This window comes from Leptopilina boulardi, unplaced genomic scaffold (assembly GCF_019393585.1).
Source record: "Leptopilina boulardi isolate dan_hultmark-lab unplaced genomic scaffold, ZJU_Lbou_2.1 LbouV2_1, whole genome shotgun sequence".
Classification (NCBI taxonomy): domain Eukaryota; kingdom Metazoa; phylum Arthropoda; class Insecta; order Hymenoptera; family Figitidae; genus Leptopilina; species Leptopilina boulardi.
This window is the reverse complement of record NW_026137640.1, coordinates 315,204-337,230: the sequence shown is the minus strand read 5'-3', so window position 1 is coordinate 337,230 and position 22,027 is coordinate 315,204. Positions and strand designations below refer to the sequence as shown.

Genomic DNA, 22,027 nt, shown 5'->3' with positions numbered 1-22,027 from the left:
TCAAAAAAACGAACTTAATTTTCTGTGAAAAAAAATGTATATAATTTTTAAAAAAGTGTAAAATATAACAACTTGAAATATTATTTCAATATTTTATATGAATATATTTACATTTTTTACATGACCTTATGCACTTCATTGCAACAGGAAATAATACAGCTGACAAAATTGGTAAGTACGTTAAACATACAAGTGTATAAATATAAATTCACTTTATACGTGATGGTTTTCTCTGCATTGATTTAAAAAAAAAAAAAAAAAAAAAAATTAACCTTCATCAATGCAGAAATGACAAAAACAAAAGTCTTCTTTGTTTGCAAAACATTCAAAAAAAATTCATTATAATATTGATAACTCTTCAATGATAATAATCTCCTTTCCATGGACGTAAAAAAAAACAATCAACTCCAAAAACGATCGACATAAAATAAAGAAATAAATATTTGAGATCTCGATTACCATTATTATCATCATAATCATTTAACAACTTTAAAGCTGCCAAGTTTCTTTAATTTCCAAAAAAAAAAAAAAAAAAAAAATAATGAAATAATATTCATTATTCACGTCGCTTTTCGTCGTAGAAGAACTATACTATTATATAATTTAATAGCGGGTCCAAGTCGAAGACCAAGTAAACTCATTAAATCTTCTTGAGTTAACATTAAAAACGCTTCACCGTCAATGTTCTACAAAAAAAATAATTTAATTAATTAGAATTGAATAATTTTAATAAAATAAAATTAGAAATAAAATTATTTAAAAAAAACTTACATGTTTCCTGAAGATAGTCCCAATTTCTTTACAATTAGGCAAACTTTGTATAAACTTAATGACTTCCTCGTTTGACCAACGTCGAGGATTTCCTGTTTGTTTAGCCACAACTCTATTCAAAGCACCACTGTGTTTTGCCCAAATATGTGGCTCATCCGGTAATGGATTATAACCAGGATTATAAACCGAATGATATAATTCCATTCTCAATTGTTTATCAGCGGAATTTTGTGAATTATTGAGAGAGGAATCACCACCAAATGATAAATTCGAGCGGGGAAATATTGGTTCTTCGGAAATATTTCGTCTAAAAGAAAAAAAAAAGAGAAAATTAAAACAAAATTTAATAACAAAAAAATTTTAATATATATATTTTTTTTTACCTTTTCTTACGCTTCTTTGCTGGTTCATCGTCATCGGTTTGACCATCACTGTTCATTTGTTTAGATTTGATAGATCTAAAAAAAATAATTCCTAATTAAATTCCTATATCAGAATAAACTTTTTTTTAAAAAAAAATTATTTAATAAATAAAAATTTCCCTATGATTTTATTTTAACAATTACCTTTGAGAGGAATCGAATTTTTCACTCTTATCAGAATCAACTTCTTCTTTTAATTTCAATTTAAAATTAAATGGTTTACGATCTTCCAATATGTATTTTTCAAATTTATCCGATTTCTCTATTTTAATTTTATCAGTCTTTTCAACTTTTGGTTTCTCAACAATTTCCTCTTCATATTCACAAGCATCATGCTTTCCACTTAATCTGTCGGAGACTATTCTTATTTTTGGCAAATTTTGCGTTGAATATGGACAGCCAGATGGAGAATTGTGAGAGACAAATTTTGGACCTTTAATATGTCCAATACCTCGACATCCATGAATACCGCATTCAGAACGATCGTTCCCAATTTCGGGTACTGTAACGAGGCAAAAGAAAACATTCATTATTTACTAAAATTTTAATTAATTTAATTAATTCTTTTTAAAAATTTGAACTTACTAATGGGCGGTTCCAATGGATGTCCAGTTTTCTGGCACCATCCAACTGGATGAATATCTGTTGAATCATCATCAACCCAATAAGCGTGATTTTCAGGCCATCCATCGAAACGAATTTTCAACATATGATCTTTTACATCTTCGACAGTTGCCACACGAATCAATTGTGGTACTCGTTTGTCAACAGCTTCCAATCTCATGCCACGTCTAAATCCACAAGGTGGCCTTTGTTTAAAAGCTCGCGCCGGTGCCGCGACAGTTTGTGTTTCTCTTAAATAAGCCTCCCACGTAAAAGATTTCGGATCTTTGTAACCTGAGAGTTTATTTTTTTTAATTATATTCATATTTTGTAATAAATTATTTTTAAATTCAGAGTAAAAAAAAATAATACTCCAATCACTTACTTTTCGGTATTAATTTATAGATTTTTGTGAAAATTTTACCGAAGAAACACAATCATACTCTTCTAATTAATCTGTTAAAAATCGGCGAAAGCAAAATAACATAAAATTTTACATTTATAACACATATAAAAATTCATCAATAAAAAGTAAAAAAAAAAAAATTTTCACTTACATTCAACTTTCAAACACGAGGAAATGTTTTTTGAAAAAAAGCCAAAACATTTTTTCTTCAGATATTTTCACTTACACTCATAAGATAAAAATATACATTCAACTTTCACACACGAGGAGATAATTAAAAAAAAAATCTCACTAAAATCAACATGACAATGTGATAAAACAAAATTAAAAATATCACTTTTTGTTAATTAAAAGAAAGAAGATTCACTCTTCTCAAAATTAAAAAATGTTTAAAAAAAAAATGACGTGCGAAAATATTTATAAAAGAAATAAAAATTTGCTACTCACTATTTGGAGGTGTCAAACTGTGTCCATTGTGATGGCACCATCCAACAGGATGAATATAAGGCGAACTGGCGTCAGCCCAGTAATCATAAACTTCGTCCCACGAATCAAAATGAACAAGAATACGTGAATCCATTAGTCCTCCAATACTCGCAACACAAACCAATGACGAGTGCTTTCTATCAACTGCTTCCAATTTCATTCCCACACGGAATCCAGTTGGAAAAATGGACTAATAAAAAAAAATTTAATTAATTAATAAATAAATAAAATATTTATATTTTATTTTATATAATTTATATTAAATATTTATATTTTATTTTATATAATTTATATTAAATATTTTCTTTTACTCACATTTTTATTTGAGAATATTGTTTTTGGTGCTGCGCTTGCTTTACAAGTTTTAAGATATGCATTCCAATTAAAATTATTGGCAACATATCCTTTTGGTGGGTCCAAACGATGATTATTTTTCTCCGACCAACCAAAGGGAAATATATCCATACTATCAGCATTTACCCAAAAATCATAACTTTCAGTGTATCCATCAAAATGTAATCGTAAACGGTAACCTTAATTAAAATTAAACATTAAATTAGCATATTAGAAAAAAAAATTAAACACTATTTAAAGTTAAATTAAAAAAAAAATAACTTACCAACTATTTCGACAACAGTAAGAACGCAATAACGTGAAGGATGTTCAGGATCAATTCCCTCTAATTTCATGCCAACTTTAAATTGATTTTTAGCATATGGGAATGCATCTTTAAATAATTTTGTAGGCGCAGCTTTAGCTTTACAATGTTCAAGATATTTTGCCCATGAAAATCCTTGTTTTCCAAACAGCCATGGATACTAAAAGAAACAATTTTTATTAAAACAAAATTAAAAATATAAAAAAACAAATTGTAAATAAATTTAATTAATTTTTTTAAATTCCAACCTTAGATTCATTTGCATCAGCTTGACTTTCTTCATCAATATTAGAAGTATCTTTTGAATCCTCATCTGATTCAGTCACTGATGATTTAGTCGATGATTTTGTTGATGATTTAGCCGACGATATTGTTGACGATTTAATCGACGTTAATGATGATGATTTTGTTGATGATTTAGTTGAAGATGTTGTTGATAATTTACTCGACGATATTGTTGATGATTTTGTTTGAGCTTTTTCATTAATTTTTTCATCATTTTTTTGTTTTTGTTGTTCATGTAGAAGTGATTTTCTTTTTTTCTTCGCTCGCATCTCTCTATTGAAAAAAGATATATATATATAAAATTTACATTTAATGCAAGCAAATGTTTGTTATAAAAAATAAAAATAAAAATTTAAATAAAATACATACTTTAAATCTTTTTCTTTACGTTTCATCAGTTCTTTTTTTGCTTCTATAATTTCTGTGCAACAGGGACTGCAAGATATGGGACTTTCAAATTCAGCTGCCAAACCATAACATCCACAACTTTGACAACAATAAAATGTGTCTGTATTGGCAGGACGCTTTTTCTTTTCCTCTTCTATAAAAAGAAAAAAAAGATTGATTTCATTTTAATCTTAATTAAATAATTTTTTAATTAAAAATTTGGTCTATTTTCTTTTTTATTTTAAAAAGAAGCAAAAATTGAAAAAAAAACTTACTCTTCTTTTCAGTAGCCGCAACCGAAGGAGAAGATTTTGATGATGATTTTTGTGATAAAAACACATTCTCTTTATCACCAGCACCATTTTCCTTATCTTGTTTATTATGTTCGTCTTCATCTACCACTTCCATCAATCCAAATTCATTGACGCGAAACTGAAAAATAGTTTTGAAAAATAAACTTCTTATTCACATTTATAAATTAATTACTAGTTAATTGTAAAAAAAAGGAAGGAATTAAAATAATTTAATTAAAAAATAAATTACCTTTAAACTGCTACCGGGAAGAGATCCAACTCCATCTTTCCATTCTAAAGCTTTAGCAGCATCAAAATTCAAATCAGTTGGAATTGAATTCAAATCATCTACACTTTCTTCTTTCTTTAAAACTGATTCAATTTTATTCTCCACAATTGATTTCTCATTGTTTTGTGTTGTTTTAACCAATTCAATTTTAATATCATCATCTGACGTTGATTTCACTTTTGTCGATTTCTCATCATTTGGAACAACTTTAATTAATGTTATATCATCATCATTGTTTTCTGTTTTTTTCTTCTCTTTTTCATGTTCCGAATTATCGGGACTATTTACAGAATAACTTATTTCCACTTCGGGATTAGTTTTTGGAAATATTTGCTTTTTCATTCTTTTTTCACCAGAACCACGAAGAATATTGCTTATTGTTTTCTTTCTTTTTTCTGGTTGTTGATTGATTTCGTCTTTTTTATTTGGAATAGGTGTTATAACAGCAGAATCAGGATTTTCAGTAATTTTTATACCATCAGCGTGTTGCTCTTGTCTTCCTGATTTTCCCAAAAGTGTGATATTTGTAATGGGATGCAATGGTGGTGGATGTGCTGTTGAATTTGTTGTTTTTGATTCTCGTAAAACTGTAAAAAAAATTAGTTTAGTTTTTTTTTCTACTTAATTTCAAATTTTTATTATTTAAATTTTATTTACCAGTTATTGCGCCTTTATTATCACCAGTAACTTGACCATTTGTGATTTTCACGTGATTCATCATACTTGACTTTGTCGAAGTTTGTTGTGGAATGTTAACGGGCAAAAGAAGATTCGTCATGTGCTTATTTAAACGACTTTGAGTTGCAATAGTGGTTGTTGTTGGAGTTGGTGCTAATTGTGATAAAACTGGTGTTATAACCAGTTTTGGTTTATTAACTTGTGCTGTTGTTATTCCGCCTACTTTTTTCAAAAAAAAAGAAAGAAAAACAAAAATTAATATTCATAAACATGCCAAAAAAAAACTTCTTTTTTTTATATATATTTAAATGAAAAGTAGAATTAAAAAAAGAATATTATTAACTGTATTGAACTGGTGATCGATTGTCGTCCGCCCCGGCCGAAATGACAACAGAATCTCGATTCTTATTTGATTTAATAATTGTTCCGAGGTAAGCGAAAGAGTGCTTTCCTGCATGAGCATTAGTCTGATTTCCCTGAGATGGATTCAGAGGAACGATTTGAGCAGTTGGTGTGTTCGTTTGACGAACCAATATACGATTCTGACCTGAATTATTAGTTGTCGTGCCGACTGAATTTAACGATCGATGAATAAGTATGCGTTGTTTTTGTGAATTGGACACTTGACTAGGTCCCTGAAAATAAAGTTTATTTTGTCCAGTAACAATCTGTAACAGAAAAATTCAATTAAAATTATTAACAAAAACTCAAACTATATAACAATAATAAACGTAAACTAATTTTATAATTAAAACCAATTTTAATAATTTACTTTTTTTTCAAACTTTTCAACTTTAATTAACAACAACAAAAAATAAAATAGAATATTGGAGTAAAACTAAAAATTATTAGAAAAATATATTTTAACACAAAAATAGAAACAAATTATCCAAAAGAAATTAAAATTCCTAAGTAAAAATAAATACAGATGTCATGATAAAAATTTACGTTTTAATAAAAAAAATTTACAATATTTTCATAAAACTTGCACCTTGCACCACAACGCGACCAAGTGAAACGAGAGATAAGTCAAATGATTATATTACAAAAAAGAAAAAAAAACCGACAATATAAGTTTATTATTAACATGTGAAACAATGTTTTATTATTAACAAATAATAAAAAAAAAGTTTCAAGAAAATAATTTTTTACATTTTAAACAAATAAAAAAAAAGACATTATTTTTTAAAAATTCTTAATTCTGTTTATTCACGTTTATGCAACTACGTAGAAAATTGGGTTAAAACTACTTGAAATGAATAAGAATGTCACGTCCGCTGCGTGTTTTAATAAGAAAAAACCAATTGTAAAATATACCGAGAATTATTTACAATAATTGTAAATAATTTATTTGTTCGTTATTATTGTTTTTTTTTTCAAAGTATATAATTAATTGAATCCCTACCTCTCTACATCTTTATACAAGTTGGAAACGTGAATCTGCCAACACAAATCTATACAATCTATATTTAATATATGAAAGAGATGCACCACTCACTGCTACCAACACTCACACAAAAATTAATAGGGCTTCAAGGACTGAGCACGTGTTCTCCCGAGTTAAAAAACCATTTTCCGACCAAAGATTACTTTCACTGTTGCTTTTACAATTAAAAACAAATTCAATTGCTTTATGTTCAAGACAAAAGGAGGTTAAATTACATTTTAAAGTCATTATAAACCCATTTAATATTAACACTAATATTAATTTTATTACTATTATTATTTTTCACACAAAAAAAAAGGTTTATAATATTTATATTCACTTTACAGACGCATTTCATGAAAATGGACGTCAAGTTTCTCGTTTTATTCTCAAGGTGAAAAGACAAGAATTTTTTTTCTCTTTTATTGATTATTCAAAGTGTATAAGTTATCTTATCAAAGTTTGTAAATATTTGTTTTTTTTTTTCAAAATTCTAAACTGACAAAAATTAATAAATAAAAAAATAACAATAAAAAGAAAAAATAGCTAAAATTTGAAATTTATTCTTTATATTGATTTTAGAAGCGCAGGCAAAAAGAGAGAGAAATTTTTTTTTTTTTAAATTTAACTCACCTGATTATTAACAGGATTTATATATGCCGTCAATTGTGAAGCAGAAGGTGAAACAACAGTTTGATGTTCCGTTGTTGTTTGTCCAGGTCGAAGTTTTCCATGTGGAATAAACAATGTTTTTGGCATGAGACGAGGAGATGATGTTCCAGCTGGTTTATTGTCGATATGCTCATCGACATCTTCCACAATTATTTCATCCTCATCCATCCTAGCGATGGATATCATTTTTTTCCTCATTGTTAAAAAATAATTGATCTATTTCTCATCTACAATAAATCTTGCCCTAAATAAAACATCAAAAGAAAAACTTCACTTCCATGGAAATTTGAAAAAAAAATCACTTTTTTTAAGAACATAATTATAAAATAAAAAAAAAACAAATGTTAAATAAAAATCACAATAGTAAATATAAACAAAGAATTAAAAAGTTATTTACAAATTATAATAAAACTTTCAAGTTTTTAATTGGATCGGTAATAGAGAATTTACAAAATACTCATCAACTATTTAAAAAATCATTTTTATTTTTAATCTAACTTCAAAAACAGAAGATTAATTTTAATTTTCACACTTATTTAATTAACTTTAAATAGAAAAAAATTAATTTTCGAAAAAAAGAACATTCGAAGTTCGCGCCAAACAAATCACAACGAGTTGATGAAATTTTTCGGCACTTTCGAGGTTCATCGCGAACACGACAAAAAATTGATATTTATGTTTTAAAAAAACTATTTTAATATAAATCAGTAACTGTAAGATTAATTTGTTTAACATTTGATTTTAAGATTTAATATTAAAAAGTTTCTTACACGATGCGATAAACTTATAATACGGCGAGTACAACACTGTGGAAAGGAGACAATTTACGTTCTATCTTATCAAAGATGTAAAGTACTCAAACTTGTGAGTTATTATTCGATATTTAGATACACATATTCCTTAGGTATTTACTGCATAAATTTCACTTTTAAAAATACACAAAGAACTGTAATATTTTTTAACAAAAATTCACACCCGTCATTTGAGCATTTTTTTTCGAGTAAAAAAAACTACACACGTTGTAGTTCCACAGTCTTTCGTTAGGGGGTGAAAAACAACGAGGAGACGAAATAGAAAGCTGATTGGTTAATGAAAATGTACCACGTGATACAATACAAATGTCAACCAATGAGAAAATTGCTAGAACGTTTTTTCCAAATAAACCGGAAGTAATAGTTTGAAATCATTAAATTTTGTTTGCAATTTTTCGATATAAGACATTTGTTCTTGATTTTTATTAACATGATATATTTTTTAATTATATAATGCATTATTTGTGATTAGAAAAAAATAGTTTTATTCGCTTATTAATATCACCCGTTCAGTAACTTTTGATTTCAACGAACCTAACCTTCGTTATTATTTTTCGCGCTCAATTCAAATTTCAGAATTTAATAAAATTAACAATTGTTCAAAAAAGCAATTTCTTTGTAAATTTTTATTGTCACATATAAATATAAACAATAAATTTTAATAAAAGAGACATTAAAAAGTCGTATTTTTAATAGATACAATTTTTTAATGTATTTAAAAATGGGGAATAAAAAAATCGATAATGGAATTCGAAGATCAGAAAGGGAGGGGAAGGAAGTGATAGAAGAAATAAAATAAACAAGGAACGATGAATAGAACCTTGATTTTCTATCAAAGTATTGACCAATTGGAATTAAACGCAACAAATGTAATGACATTTTGCGCAATAATTGGTTCATTTCGAGTCATTCCGCTATGGAAAACGAACTTTCTTAAAAACAATTTTTAACAAACTTTTATAAATTAACATTAATTATTTCTAGGGACCAACTAATAGATTAGATTTTAATTTCTTTTTTGTTTAAATTGAAAAATATTTAGCTAAAGACACTAAATTGTCGTTTATGAACATACCGGAAAAATCGCTAACCTCCAAAATAAAGGATGTTGAGGGAAGCTGTGTGGTACAAGATTTTTATCGATTATTAAAAATATTAAAATTCAATTGTTCGTATAAATATTGGCCAAAATTATTGATTAGCCATATGAAAATAAAAGTCAAATTTACATGTTATTATAATATTTTGTAAACTATTGTAAAATATTGTAAAATATTTCACCGACAAAAAATGGTTTTGTTTCCACTACCTTGGGATAAAGTACCTGACACTTAGCATCAAATTTATGTTGTTATATATTAATAATACTTTAAATGATTATATTTACAAAATTAGATTAAAAACATTTTTTACCGATAATAATGATTAAAATCAAATTTTATATCTTAAAATTAATGAAAAATGTAACAAAAAAAAAAGTAAAATAATTTGATGTCATTCTCATGTCATGCATGTAGTTTAAAAGTATACATTTACAAAATTTTTAAAAATGTTTCAATAATAAAAAAAAAACATTTATTGTCATGCATACAATAATTATCAAATGAAATTAAAAAATATCAACAATAAATATAATTAATTTACCAAAAAATTTGTTTACGATAATTTTTTACAATAATACATGTACTTTACAGCAGACTACAGAAAATTGTAAGCCTAACGAATATTGAATGAAATTTTTTTCTAAACTATTGAAAGAAAATTCAATTTTCTTTCTTAATTTTTTTTAATTTTAATTTAATAAAATCTTCTGCATTTAATATTACATTTTTCCATAGATACTAATTAATTAAAGTATAAAAAATAATGTTATTAAAAACTCACGTTTCAAAGTTTGTCAGTCGCCATCACATGAGATAGGAAATGAAGATTTTTCTCAGTTCACAGTGCGCATGTTTACTTAAGACTTGTTCACAGTCATGCGCTTTGCAACCTGAAAAATGCAAAAAAGTATTAGAAAATTCAAAAATTTAATTGTTATTATTTACAAGTGTTTCAAATGAAAGATTTAAAAAATATTTTCCAAACATTTTTGTTTATAATTTGTAAAGTTTGTGGTTTTTATATAATTGCGATTAACTTCAGAATGCTCCAATTTTTCTTTTCAAATTAAAGCAATTTTTTAATTAAATTTGATAATTTGTTTTCTGTTATTTTTGATTTTTAGTAAATTTGTTTGATTAATTGTCAAGAAATTGAAAAATTAACTTAAAGTATTAAAGACTTTGAGTTGAGTATAAAAATTATAAAAAATAATATACTTTTTGTTTTAAAGTTACCTGTAAACAATGTAAATACGCATGCGCACAATGAATTAAAAGTAACGTATCAATTTCTAAAGGTGCCCCATTATAATTAAATTTTTTTAAAAAATTCATTATTGTAATTAATGTCATCTTTTATCAGCCAAAAAAACTTAAGAAAACAATTTTGCTTATATAATTTTACTAACTAATTTATATAAACAAAGCTTAGTAATGTTTAAATTACATTTGCGTTGTTAATTTTTCAATCATTGCGCACAATGGCGTAGAACATTGGTAACACCAAACATTTCAGTTTTAGTGTCACTTGACATATATATCAGCTGATGCACTTGATGCACTTTTCTTTTATCAAAAATATTCATATTTATAGACTCTTTTAAAGTGTCTGCATGTCATAATTCATAATTTGTATTGTGACAACATTTCAAAGGAATATTCCCAGCGGAATGTTAATTTTTTTGTTCATTACTCAAAGTGTTGTCAAACATCAGTCTCAATTTCATCGACTCCATTGTCCTTTATAATTATATTAAATTTTGGCCTGGTAAGAAAGTTATTTTTACATTTATCTAATTTAAGCAAATTAAATTCAGTAACATTCAAAACTTGAAATTCAAGCCGCGAAGTGTCAATTTCATTACTTGTTTCTTTAATCGTAAAACGAAATTTAATCACGTTTTTATATTAAGAAAAAAAAAAAAAAAAAAAAAAATAGTCAATAAAATGTATAGAGGACTATATATGTTCAATAAATTTGAAACGAAACACTAGTCTTATTAAATTGGTTTTTTAATTAAAAATATATATTTTCACAGTGAAATAATTGTTATTGTGTGGGTATTTTTTTTAAATGCGTATTTGTTTTGTTGTTGTAAAAGATTGTTTTCATTATAATTGAAGACTTTGAACTGATATTATTTTCACCTTTATTTGCTGCACATTTAAATGTGACGCCATATTTTATTGATATTGAATATTTTCTCATGATCAATAATTAATATTTTTAAAATTGATCTTTTCTTCTCATTGTTTCGATTTTTTTCATTTTGGTATGTTTATTTTTTTTTCACTATTATAATGATGATGTAATATTTATGTTAAATTTTGTTTTTGTTTACAGTCGAATATTTACAAACAATATGGGGGGTGCTGTGAGCAGTGGTCAAGATAACGATGAATTGGTTGATAATTTAATTGAATCAGGCTATATGAGAACAAAAGCAGTTGAAAAAGTATTCAGAGCAATTGACAGAGCTGATTATTTTTTATCATCACATCGCGAAAGCGCCTATAAAGATTTAGCCTGGAAACATGGCAATATACATTTATCAGCACCTTGTGTTTACAGTGAAGTTATGGAGGGTCTTTCTCTAAAACCTGGACTCAGTTTTCTTAATTTAGGCTCCGGAACCGGTTATCTTAGCACAATGGCCGGTCTTATTCTAAGTAAAAAAAAAAAAAGAATACTTTAAAATTAATTTCATTGAAAATTTGATTTAAAATTAATTTTTTTTTAAATGAATTTCATTAAATAATTGCAGCTCAAAGTGGTATTAATCATGGAATCGAATTACATGAGGATTGCTTAAAATATGCATACGACAGAATGGAGGAATTCAAACAGAAATCATTAGCTATAGACGAATTTGATTTTTGTGAACCTCGTTTTATAAAAGGTAGAAAAACAATTATTTGATATTTAAATTTTCAAATTGAAAAATCTTTTTTTTATTAAAAAACAATTTTTAAAATTAATTTATTTTAAGAAAAATAAAAAAATGTGATTTTTTTGCAGGAAATTGTTTGAGCCTGGTACCTGGCAGAAGATATGATCGAGTTTATTGTGGTGCAACGTGTCCTGAGTCACATGAAGCATTTATTAAACAATTAGTGAAAGTTGGTGGAATTTTGGTAATGCCATACAAGGACCATTTACTACGAGTCGAAAGGACTGACGAGAATACATGGATTAATAAAACAATGTTGCCAGTTTCATTTGCCACATTAGTTGTACCAAGTTCCGGTGAACAGAATTTAATTCACTTACGTGAGTGTCCGTTTATTAAATTTCTCCATTTATTCGATAAATTTAATTAATCTAAATAAAAAACTATTTTAAATTATTTTTTATTTCAGCCGAATGTGATCCATTGTCCCTACAAGAATTGTGTCGTCTAAGAATAAGACGTAGATTAAGAAAAATTGTTTGGTTAGAGCATGCGGATTTGGAATTTAAAAAACCAATTCTCGCTGAACGTCGACGAACACCATCGTCATCGGCAAGAACATTGCGTCGTTTTGTTATTCCAATATTCGAAGAATCTGATGAAAGTTTACCCGATGAAGATGACGATTACACAGGTAGAACTCGTCTCTTGTTAAATGTCGATGCTCATTCAGGTGAGGCAATTACAACGACATTGCAATTGGTGCGCGCTGTCATACAACCAAACAGAGGAGATGAGAATCAAGCAAACGACGAAGAAACACAAGCGACAAATACCAACAATAGAACTAGTCATCAAAGTAGCTTCGAATCAGTTGATAGTACAACAAGTAGTAATAGTACTGAGATACAAAGCAATCATGAGGGCAAACAATTTCCCAGTACGGAAATCTATCAGATTTCAGACAGTAGTACAAGTTCAGATTCAGTGTGTGATAAAATTGATGATGATGACGATGATACTACAACAAGCAATAAGACGACAACTGATAATTGTAACGAGAGAATATCTCGACGTGAATCAAATATTGAATCATATTTAAGTATGAGCGAGAGCGATAGTGATCAGGAACAAGATTATACAATTAAACAGAGGAAAAAAATTGCGAAACGTGAAAAAATTGATAATAATGGAATTATCGATGATTTTCGTGCAATTAGCGATGATAATACAAGTTCGAGTTCAAATAATACACATCCATCCAATTCGGAAGTTGTCGAAACAATGGATTATCAAACGTATGATATATTTCGTGATAATACAACGTATCCACTTTATCGGCCAATGCACAATCGAGAACAGAGACTTGGTAACCCACTTGATCCAAGTATGGGACATTATGTTGATTCTAATGCATTTTCATCTTATTTAAAGGAAAAAATACATCAACTGCCTCTGCCTCATGCACTCAAATTATATTTAAACTATAATCGAAATCTATAAACAAGTGGTAAAAAAAAATTTCATTTTCTTTTCTCATTGCACAAATTTTTGGAAAATCTTTTTGATTCTTTTCAATATAATTCAAAAGTATCTTTTAGATTATAACTGTGCATATTTTCATTGTTTGTACAATTTGTAAATTTTTTTTCGTTTTATTTTCAAATTTATTTTGTTTGTACAATATTGAAAAATTTCATTTCTTGTTGAATTTAAAAAAGAAATTTTATTTAAGAATTTTCATTGTTCGTTTAATTGAAAATTTTATCAAAGAATTTTATTCTTTGTATATTATAAAAAAAAATCTCATTATTTGTACAATTAATAATAATAATTATCGCGATTACTTTTTTTGTTTAGTTAAATAATTATCAAAAATTCACAATTATTACTTGTACAATTAAAAATTATTATTATTGTAGAAAATAGAATTTATCATTTATCAACATAATTCGAAATCTTAAACTAAAATATATAAGGGTTCATATTTAAAACATTTTTTTTTTTTGCTATATAACGAAAACTATTTCACATTATTATAATTAAAAAGAAACGAGTGCTTTAAATTGAATAAAACGAAATAGATTTTTATTAGAATTTAATAAAGTTTTTTTTTGATATATAGTTAAAAATATTAAAAGAATTTATTCGTGGATCAATTAGTAAAAAATTAAGTTAATATTATAATTTAAGAAATCGATAAAATCGATAAAAGAAGTTGAAGACATCAATATAAAAGAAAGTCATTTAAATCGATGTGAAATTGATAAAATAAAGTACATAAATTTTAAAATCAAGTACTTAAAAACTAAAGTAAATAAAAAATTTAAGTAAATTAAGTGGATCAATTAAGTAAAATAAGTAAATCAATTAACTAAAATAGAGATTCGATTTTCTTTTTCTAATATAAAAAAAAATTTTAATACTATTAAATAAATTCTAAAATGTAATATGAAAAATTATTTCGTATTGTTTAAATTACAGTTAGCGATTTCTTAAATAATTTATTATAAATGGAATGGTAACTATGTAGCTAACTCTAATTGCGCTATTTACATTATAATAATCGAAATAAGTACATATTTCCCTAAAAAAATTAAAAAAAAAAAAAAAAAAAAAAATAGCAATTTTAAGAAATCTTTTTATTGTCCATATCTTTCGTTTTATATTCTATATCAATGTATTATCTAATTTTTACATCGTTCAAAATAATAATTAAAAAAAATTCTCAATATTTAATAATAAAAAAAAAAGTAATTAATAATCATATTGTGAAAAGTATTTTATAATATTTCGGTTCTACTGTTAGGAGGTGAAATTTAAAATGTTTTTAGACATAATAATTTTTTTTTCGCAGCTAAAAACATTTTAAGAGTTGTCAAATTTTTACAAATTTATTGTAAATAAAATGTACAAAGCAGTTAATAAGTTTGTAAGATTTTTAGCAATATTTTAAATTAATGATTTATTATTGAGTATATATATATATATAATAAAATACTTTCAGTCAAATCGAATTGTGTTGATTAATTTTTTTTTAATACAAAATTTGAATATTTGTTTATTAATTATTAAATAAATAAAAACAAAAAAAATGAAATATTTCTAAAATATATATTCAAAATTTTTCTCGAATATGATTTTTTCCCCTGATTTTAAAAGAGGACATTTAAAAAAAAAAAATAATGAAGTTTTGGTGGGAATATATTAACGAGGTGGACAAAAAAAAAAAAAGCATAACAATGAAAAATTTCCAACATCGTTAGAAAATCCCTCCTTCTTTTTTTTTATGTATACGGACACACACACGATTTATATATTGCGCGCGGGTAACGAATAATCTTTTATTTTTCGAATATCCAGAGTTGATTTATGAATTTTTCCTCTCAATAATAACTAATGCCATCGACATATTTCGTTATCAAAGATAGAAGCACACACAACATACAAAGTTTTGCGCGATACTTTGTTACAATTGCGCATGAAAGCCACGCCACCCACATCAAACTCTTTTTACCCAATTCTCTCTCACTCTCTCTCTCTCTTTCTAAACCACCCATTTCTCTCCTTTTCCTGGGCTTGCTCACCCATTTCTCTCTTTTCATTCTCATGCCTCACCTCACTTTTCTCGTCCACTTTTCCAAACCCCCTCTTTTCACCCCTCTTTACCACTTTAAAACCAAGTCACTATTCACAAAAGCATAAAAGTCTCAAAAAAAAGAAAAAAAAAAAAAAACCGAAAGAAAAATAACAAAAACTAAATGCAAACTTGCACTTTTTAATTTTTCTTCATAAAGAATCTACAATCGCATATTTTTTAAATTTATTTTCCCCCACCGTGAGAAAATTTGTTTGAACACAAAAAAACAAGAAAATTAGAAACTATAAAATTTTTTTTTTTTTATATTACGTATTTATTTTTATATTTATTTATGTATTTATAATTAATTTAATTATAACAATTACAATAGAAAAAAACTAAATTTTATTATTATTATTAATTAATTTTTATTAATTAAATATATTTGAAATAAAATTGTTTATAAAATTGCATACATATTAAAATTTTAATTATAACAAATATAAAATAATAAAAAGCAACAAAATAAAAATTATAATTACTATTTTTTATAATAATAATAATAATGTAATTATTATTTTGTTTCGATTTATTATTTTAATTGTTATAATTGACATTTAAATTTATGATTGTACATTTATAAACAATTATTTTTATTTCAAATTATTAATTAATAAATAATAATAATAATAAAAAAAATATTTTGTAATAAATAATTATTATTATTATTAATTAAATAGAATTATAAATACAATTGTTTAAAAAAAAAATTTGTTAATTATTGTTTCTCTGTAGAGGAAGTATTTTTAAAATTTAATATTCTTTTAGAAATTTTTATTAAAAAAAAAAAAAAAAATTATATTCACTAATGGCAGGAGAAAATAATTCTTAATTTTTGCTATAAATTACAACGAATCTCTCTCGTTTTGTTATATAGAATAGCAATTTTCTCGGATTTTAAAGTTAAAGTTATTTTCCAAGCTCTGTCGACTTTCTGGGAAAAACCTTTCAAGGATTTAGGGTCAAAGAGAAATAGGTGACATTTCATTTTGGCATCTGGCTCACGTATATTTCGAATCATGATTTGGGGGCCAAATCGAAAAGTCACTTGCACAACTTCGATTCTAAATGTCTTGTTTATTTTCAAATATTGTAATTTTTTTATAGTGAACAAAAAAAAAAAAAAAAGAAAATTTCTTACTAAATATTAAAAATTACTAAATAATAATAAAATTTTAACAAATGACTCTTAATAAAATTATAAACCTTTTTTTTTATTTATATAGTAAATTAATTTTAAAATAAATTTTAATTGATATTTTGGAAAAAAAAAATTTTTAATTTTTTTTTTCACTGTGTGTAGGTATATATTTGAAGAAAAATTGTGTACCGCACCTATATTTACAATTTTATTTTGAGTTAATTTTTAAAGTCTGACACTCACACTGTTAAGCTTTCAAGCTTAAAAGCTTTTGAGCTTTTATGAATTAGATAAGTTTACACCATATGCTTGGGGGTGTATTATACGCACGGACGTAGTAGAGTATGATAAAGTGGAGAAAAAAGAAAATATTTCAGCATAAGAACTGTGTGCTGCATTTTATAAATGGCAGGATTTGTCTGACTTCAGAATAGTTAAAGAAAAAAAAAAAAAAATAGCGTATGTTATTTTTTATTTAAAAAAAAAAATGAGAAAATTTTTATATTCCATAGTGTAAAATTTGTAATACCTTATCAATTTTGCAAACATAATTAATTCTTAAGATATATATATATATTTAAGAAAAATTTTTTATATACTTTCAAAAGAAATGAATATATATATACAAATTTTCTCATATATTGTAAAAGAGTAATTTAATGAAAAAAAGCTCGGTCATTAAAAAGCGCGTATGAAAATTTTTTAATGAAACTACGATCATTTTTAATGAGCGCACAAATCTTTAAAATGCCTTTGACTTGAGGGAATTTAAAGGGTGTCTAGATTTCTTTACTTTTCAAAGTATTTTTTTTCCATATTATAGTAAAATTTAGGTAATATTTTTTTTCATTATTATTTATTATTAATTTTTTATTATTAATTATTTTTTATCTATATTAAATTTATTAATTTTTTTAATAATTAAAGTTAAGATATACATATAGATTGTCATTTTCAAATTAATTACAAAACATTGCGCACATGTATAAATGTTAAATCAAAATAATTTAAACTTGAGTGCAGATTTCCGGGTTTACTGATTACTTTACGTCTATTTTATTATGCAAAAGGATATATATTTGAAATTCAGTTCTCATATATTATATATATATAAACTTTCCAAAATCAATAATTTATCTATATAAATCTAAAATTTAGTTTTAAATCAAAAAAATTTAATAATAAATAATATTTCTAAATGAAAATAAAACTTTTTGATTTTATTATATAGCAAAATTTATTACACTGAAAAAAAATTTATTTCATTCAAATAATTACTTAACTATTTATCAAATAAATATTTCCTGCTTGAACCAAATAATTTTTATTTGAGTCTGTCTGTTGTTTCAAGTAGAGAAATAATTTTTTATTTGAATCAATTAAATATTTATTTGACAATCATCATTGATAACAATTTTTTTTCAGTGGATATATTTTAGAATCAATTTAAAAAAATTTAACGAATATAAATTATTATAAATTACAATATAATATTTAAAGAATAATAAATTATTTTAGCTTTATGAAAAATAATGTTCAACAATTAAACTAAGAGCATTTATTTTAGTGCAAGTTTTCCAACATTGAAAAAGTTCATTAATAATAAAAAGAGGCCGAGAGAAATGAAAATCTTCTTATATATATGTGCTCGCCTATACAATTCGTTAATTAAAAATAGAATACTTAGAAAGCTTTGTACTGCGTAGAAATGTTGAATATTAAAAAAGCTCCCCCGGATACAAACGAGACAAAAGGAGTTAACACAAGAAAGGTTAAAATTCGCGAATGTCACCTTTTCCTAAGACCATGCATTATTTATTCTCCTGTGAAATTTAAAATAGAACGAACTTGGAAACATAAAGTTTATATATATATACATACACCAAAAGACATTGAAGAAGTAGAAAAAGTTTTTTTTTATTTTCCCTATGCAATTGGTAACAAAAAAGTAGTTTACTAAAAAAAAACTATAATAGAAACAAAGGTAGGAGGCGACAAAAAGAGAGAGAGGGGGGGGAGGGGGAAGTTGATTATAGAAGAAAATTTTTGCGATAACTATCTTTCGTCAAAAAAAAAAAAAAAAAAAAAAAAAAAAAAAAAAAAAAAAGAAAATGACGATAAATGGCTCGTCGTTTCTCCTATATGCACAGAAGCGCAGTCTCTTGCAGCTCGCTTCTCGTCTTCTAGAATTCATGAGGCGAAAAGCTGGACCGGGGATGTTGGGTATGGACCATTTGCAGGCAAAGCCAAAGTGAAGCGCTCCGGGACCTTCCGTCGAATACAAATTTTAGATTTTGCATAAGCCAGGAGCGTAGGTATTGCGCGTACGAAAAGGCAAAAGTAATGTGTATGTACTTTGCAATGCCGCAAGAAAGAACCTTTATATATATATACGTAGAAACTAGAAATGATAACGATATTATATAGGTCTTCATATAAAAACAGAACAAGTACAACTTATACCGAAAATTTATTTCTATATTAAATAAATATTTCTTTGTATCAAATAATTCATTTGTATCAAATAAATATTATTATAAATCAATTATAAATCGTATTTGTTTTAAATACAAGAAATTATTGGTTCAAATTTATTTAATTCAAATAAAAATTATTTGATAATTTTGTATAAAGCTAATTTTTTATTGCGCTTAAAAAAAAGAGAATGAGCTTGCTAATCCTTGGCGATAACTAAATAACTTAATTCTGTTACTGTGAAATTTAACAGAAGTTAATATCTTATTTTATGCTCTTAAATTTCGCACGATTTAACAAATTTGTACAGAATTCAACGGCGTAGAAATTAACTGTGTGGAATTTTAAAGACAACGCACCGCTGAACTTTTAGCTCACTAAAGTCTTATATATATATATATATATATACTTTGAGAGATGAATTATTTTTTTTATTTGCAAACATATTTTCATAATTCAAAACAAAGGAATTATATAAAAAAAATTATTTAAACCAAAAATTTGCAGTAATAAAGAAAACAAAAAATCAGTATTTCAGTTTTCAAAATAATTCTTTTCTAATTGAAAATGATCCGTTATTGATAATAAAAAACAAAGAAAAATTTAGTTGAAGTTTTTTTTTTAATGTTTCCTTTACGGTCTCGAAGTATATATATATATATATATATATATATATATATATATATATTCTCGTATTATCTTATTTCAATTTATTTCAAATACGCACAAACAATATATATATATGTACAAAAGAATGTACAAAGAATCGCCTCTTTTGTAATCGCGTATACTTTATACGAATACCCAGAGATTCTATATTATTTTCTAAAGAAAACACAAGAACGACATTGATTTTCATCAGATTTTTCTTTACCTTTCAAGATATATCTAATTTGATCGTGAATGTTGTTGAAAATTGAAATCCTTGCGCTCTCTCTCTCTCTCAATATATATAACATTTTTCTTGAAAAATTATTATCCTCATTGCTTATTATTTTTATATATATATTTTTTTATTGGAAAAAAAAAATAAATGGCAAAAAAAATTCTCTTAAAGGAGTATATATAAGTATACACATCTTTTATTCCTACAATGAAAAGACTCTTCGATATTATATATATATATATTGTTGAAACTTATTAAAAGTTACATCAAGAGGATTAAACGGGACAAAAATCTTTATAGATAGATAATATTTTTATATCAATAGAAAAATATTTCTTTTTCGTTCATTCTTTAAAATGAGAATTGTATATATATATATTTTATACTCTCGTATAATTCTATTTGATACACAGAAATTTGTTGAGAAAACTATTTTACGGATATATATGCGGTTAGAGTTTGGAGTTGAAAATTTAGAGTTGGGAAATGTTCACTGTGAGGTAATTTCACGAGAACTTCTATCCTTTAATTTTATATATAGTATAGAATATATATGTACTTGGAAATCAAGAAAAATTTTACAAGACACGAAATTTCCGGGAAATTGATTTCGAGATTTTCTCGATTTTATTAACAAGTCGCGAAATCAGAATTATAGTTATAAATTTTTATTATACTTTCTTTTTCTTAAATTATATATGCAGCAGAAAAATCTATTTGAAACAACCAAATTTTGTTTAAATCAACTATAAATTATTCAGATATTTTTGATTTGAATGAAGCAAATTTTTATTTGAATTAACTAAATATTTTAATTTAAAAAAAAAAATAGGTTAATTAAATTGTTAGGTTTAAAATTTTCTCTGATAAAAAGAAAGCAGAAAAATGGATGAAATAAATTGATCGGAATGTATTGTTTTTGACAGTGTACAATAATAATATATAGTAAATATTGATAAAGTGTTAGATGAAGGAAATATAGAGGGAAAGTCATAAAGGAGTGGTGAGTAGTAGTGTTTTAGTCGATTTTGGTCAGCCAACTGAGTAAACCGCAAGCGTTGTTAAAATGGAAGGGAACATGGGTTAAAGGTCTAAATACGTAAAGCACAACAAACGGACTTCATTTTGGTGCATTGCTATATATCGTCAGCTGCTGGTATTCTCGACTAATTTGCTTGGGAAAACCAGCAACAGGCGATCACATACACATGGCAGAGGAGTCGAAGCTTAATTCCCTACAATTTGCATACGGTTGATTCTTAGGGGACTAAAACGAGACCCAGAAAACCCGCAACCTTCACTATATGCTTAGCAACCGTTGCTTTAATCTCCTTTTCCAACATACAGAAGTGTATGGAATCAAGTAACTGTATAATTCTAATGAAAATTATACCCATATATTATATACTAAAACACTATACTATACTAAAACACTTGCGAATTTATACTTTAGATCGATTATAATTTACCTCAATTATTTTCCAATTAAAAAATTTTTGCAAAAAATAGTATTTTAATATATTTTTCCAGAGAAAGAATTTGATTGAGCTAAATAAACTTTTGGTTGATACAACCATAATTTAGTTGTTTTAAACTTTTTTTTTTCTCACTGACTAGCACTTTTTTCACTTTCGTATATAAAAAAATTTTTAATTGGCACATAATTCTGATTTTTTTTTCCAAATTGAAGATGCTATATTTGA

The 22,027-nt window shown here is 25.5% G+C and overlaps 2 protein-coding genes across 5 annotated transcripts in view; one reads left to right on the top strand and one right to left on the bottom strand.

The window, feature by feature from the left end:
• Positions 1-18: 18 nt before the first annotated feature.
• The window catches only part of LOC127291147 (lethal(3)malignant brain tumor-like protein 3), a 35,099-nt gene continuing 13,090 nt past the window's right edge, over positions 19-22,027 (bottom strand). The window contains exons 3-18 of one of the 3 annotated variants that reach the window (XM_051320077.1): positions 10,073-10,181; positions 7,338-7,620; positions 5,622-5,946; positions 5,258-5,500; positions 4,562-5,187; positions 4,294-4,450; positions 4,001-4,172; positions 3,595-3,904; positions 3,308-3,506; positions 3,004-3,221; positions 2,650-2,878; positions 1,779-2,090; positions 1,338-1,695; positions 1,155-1,229; positions 772-1,078; positions 19-686 (exon numbers count right to left, since the gene is read on the bottom strand). In XM_051320077.1, coding sequence (XP_051176034.1) covers positions 561-686; positions 772-1,078; positions 1,155-1,229; positions 1,338-1,695; positions 1,779-2,090; positions 2,650-2,878; positions 3,004-3,221; positions 3,308-3,506; positions 3,595-3,904; positions 4,001-4,172; positions 4,294-4,450; positions 4,562-5,187; positions 5,258-5,500; positions 5,622-5,946; positions 7,338-7,574 — 3,894 coding nt within the window. In that variant the 5' untranslated portion in view covers positions 7,575-7,620; positions 10,073-10,181 and the 3' untranslated portion in view covers positions 19-560. Of the gene's footprint in view, positions 687-771; positions 1,079-1,154; positions 1,230-1,337; positions 1,696-1,778; positions 2,091-2,649; positions 2,879-3,003; positions 3,222-3,307; positions 3,507-3,594; positions 3,905-4,000; positions 4,173-4,293; positions 4,451-4,561; positions 5,188-5,257; positions 5,501-5,621; positions 5,947-7,337; positions 7,621-8,146; positions 8,398-10,072; positions 10,182-22,027 lie in introns of those variants that run through there. The other 2 variants (XM_051320088.1, XM_051320083.1) reach the window with 2 other exon arrangements.
• On the top strand, positions 10,649-14,803 carry LOC127291195 (protein-L-isoaspartate O-methyltransferase domain-containing protein 1-like). Of its 2 annotated transcripts, none has more exons than XM_051320148.1 (5): positions 10,649-11,059; positions 11,636-11,961; positions 12,057-12,191; positions 12,311-12,562; positions 12,652-14,803. In XM_051320148.1, the coding sequence occupies exons 2-5, from the start codon at positions 11,655-11,657 to the stop codon at positions 13,683-13,685; spliced, it is 1,728 nt and encodes a 575-aa protein (XP_051176105.1). In that variant the 5' UTR covers positions 10,649-11,059; positions 11,636-11,654; the 3' UTR covers positions 13,686-14,803. The 2 variants fall into 2 exon arrangements, with proteins under 2 accessions (XP_051176105.1, XP_051176117.1); XM_051320160.1 differs by lacking the exon at positions 10,649-11,059 and adding an exon at positions 11,142-11,348.

Bases quoted from the DNA above. Each gene is read 5' to 3' on its own strand.
- LOC127291195 (XM_051320148.1), top strand. From the start codon at position 11,655: ATGGGGGGTGCTGTGAGCAGTGGTCAAGATAACGATGAATTGGTTGAT. The intron at 11,962-12,056 runs GTAAAAAAAAAA...AAATAATTGCAG, and splicing joins AATGGCCGGTCTTATTCTAA to CTCAAAGTGGTATTAATCAT. The intron at 12,192-12,310 runs GTAGAAAAACAA...ATTTTTTTGCAG, and splicing joins TGAACCTCGTTTTATAAAAG to GAAATTGTTTGAGCCTGGTA.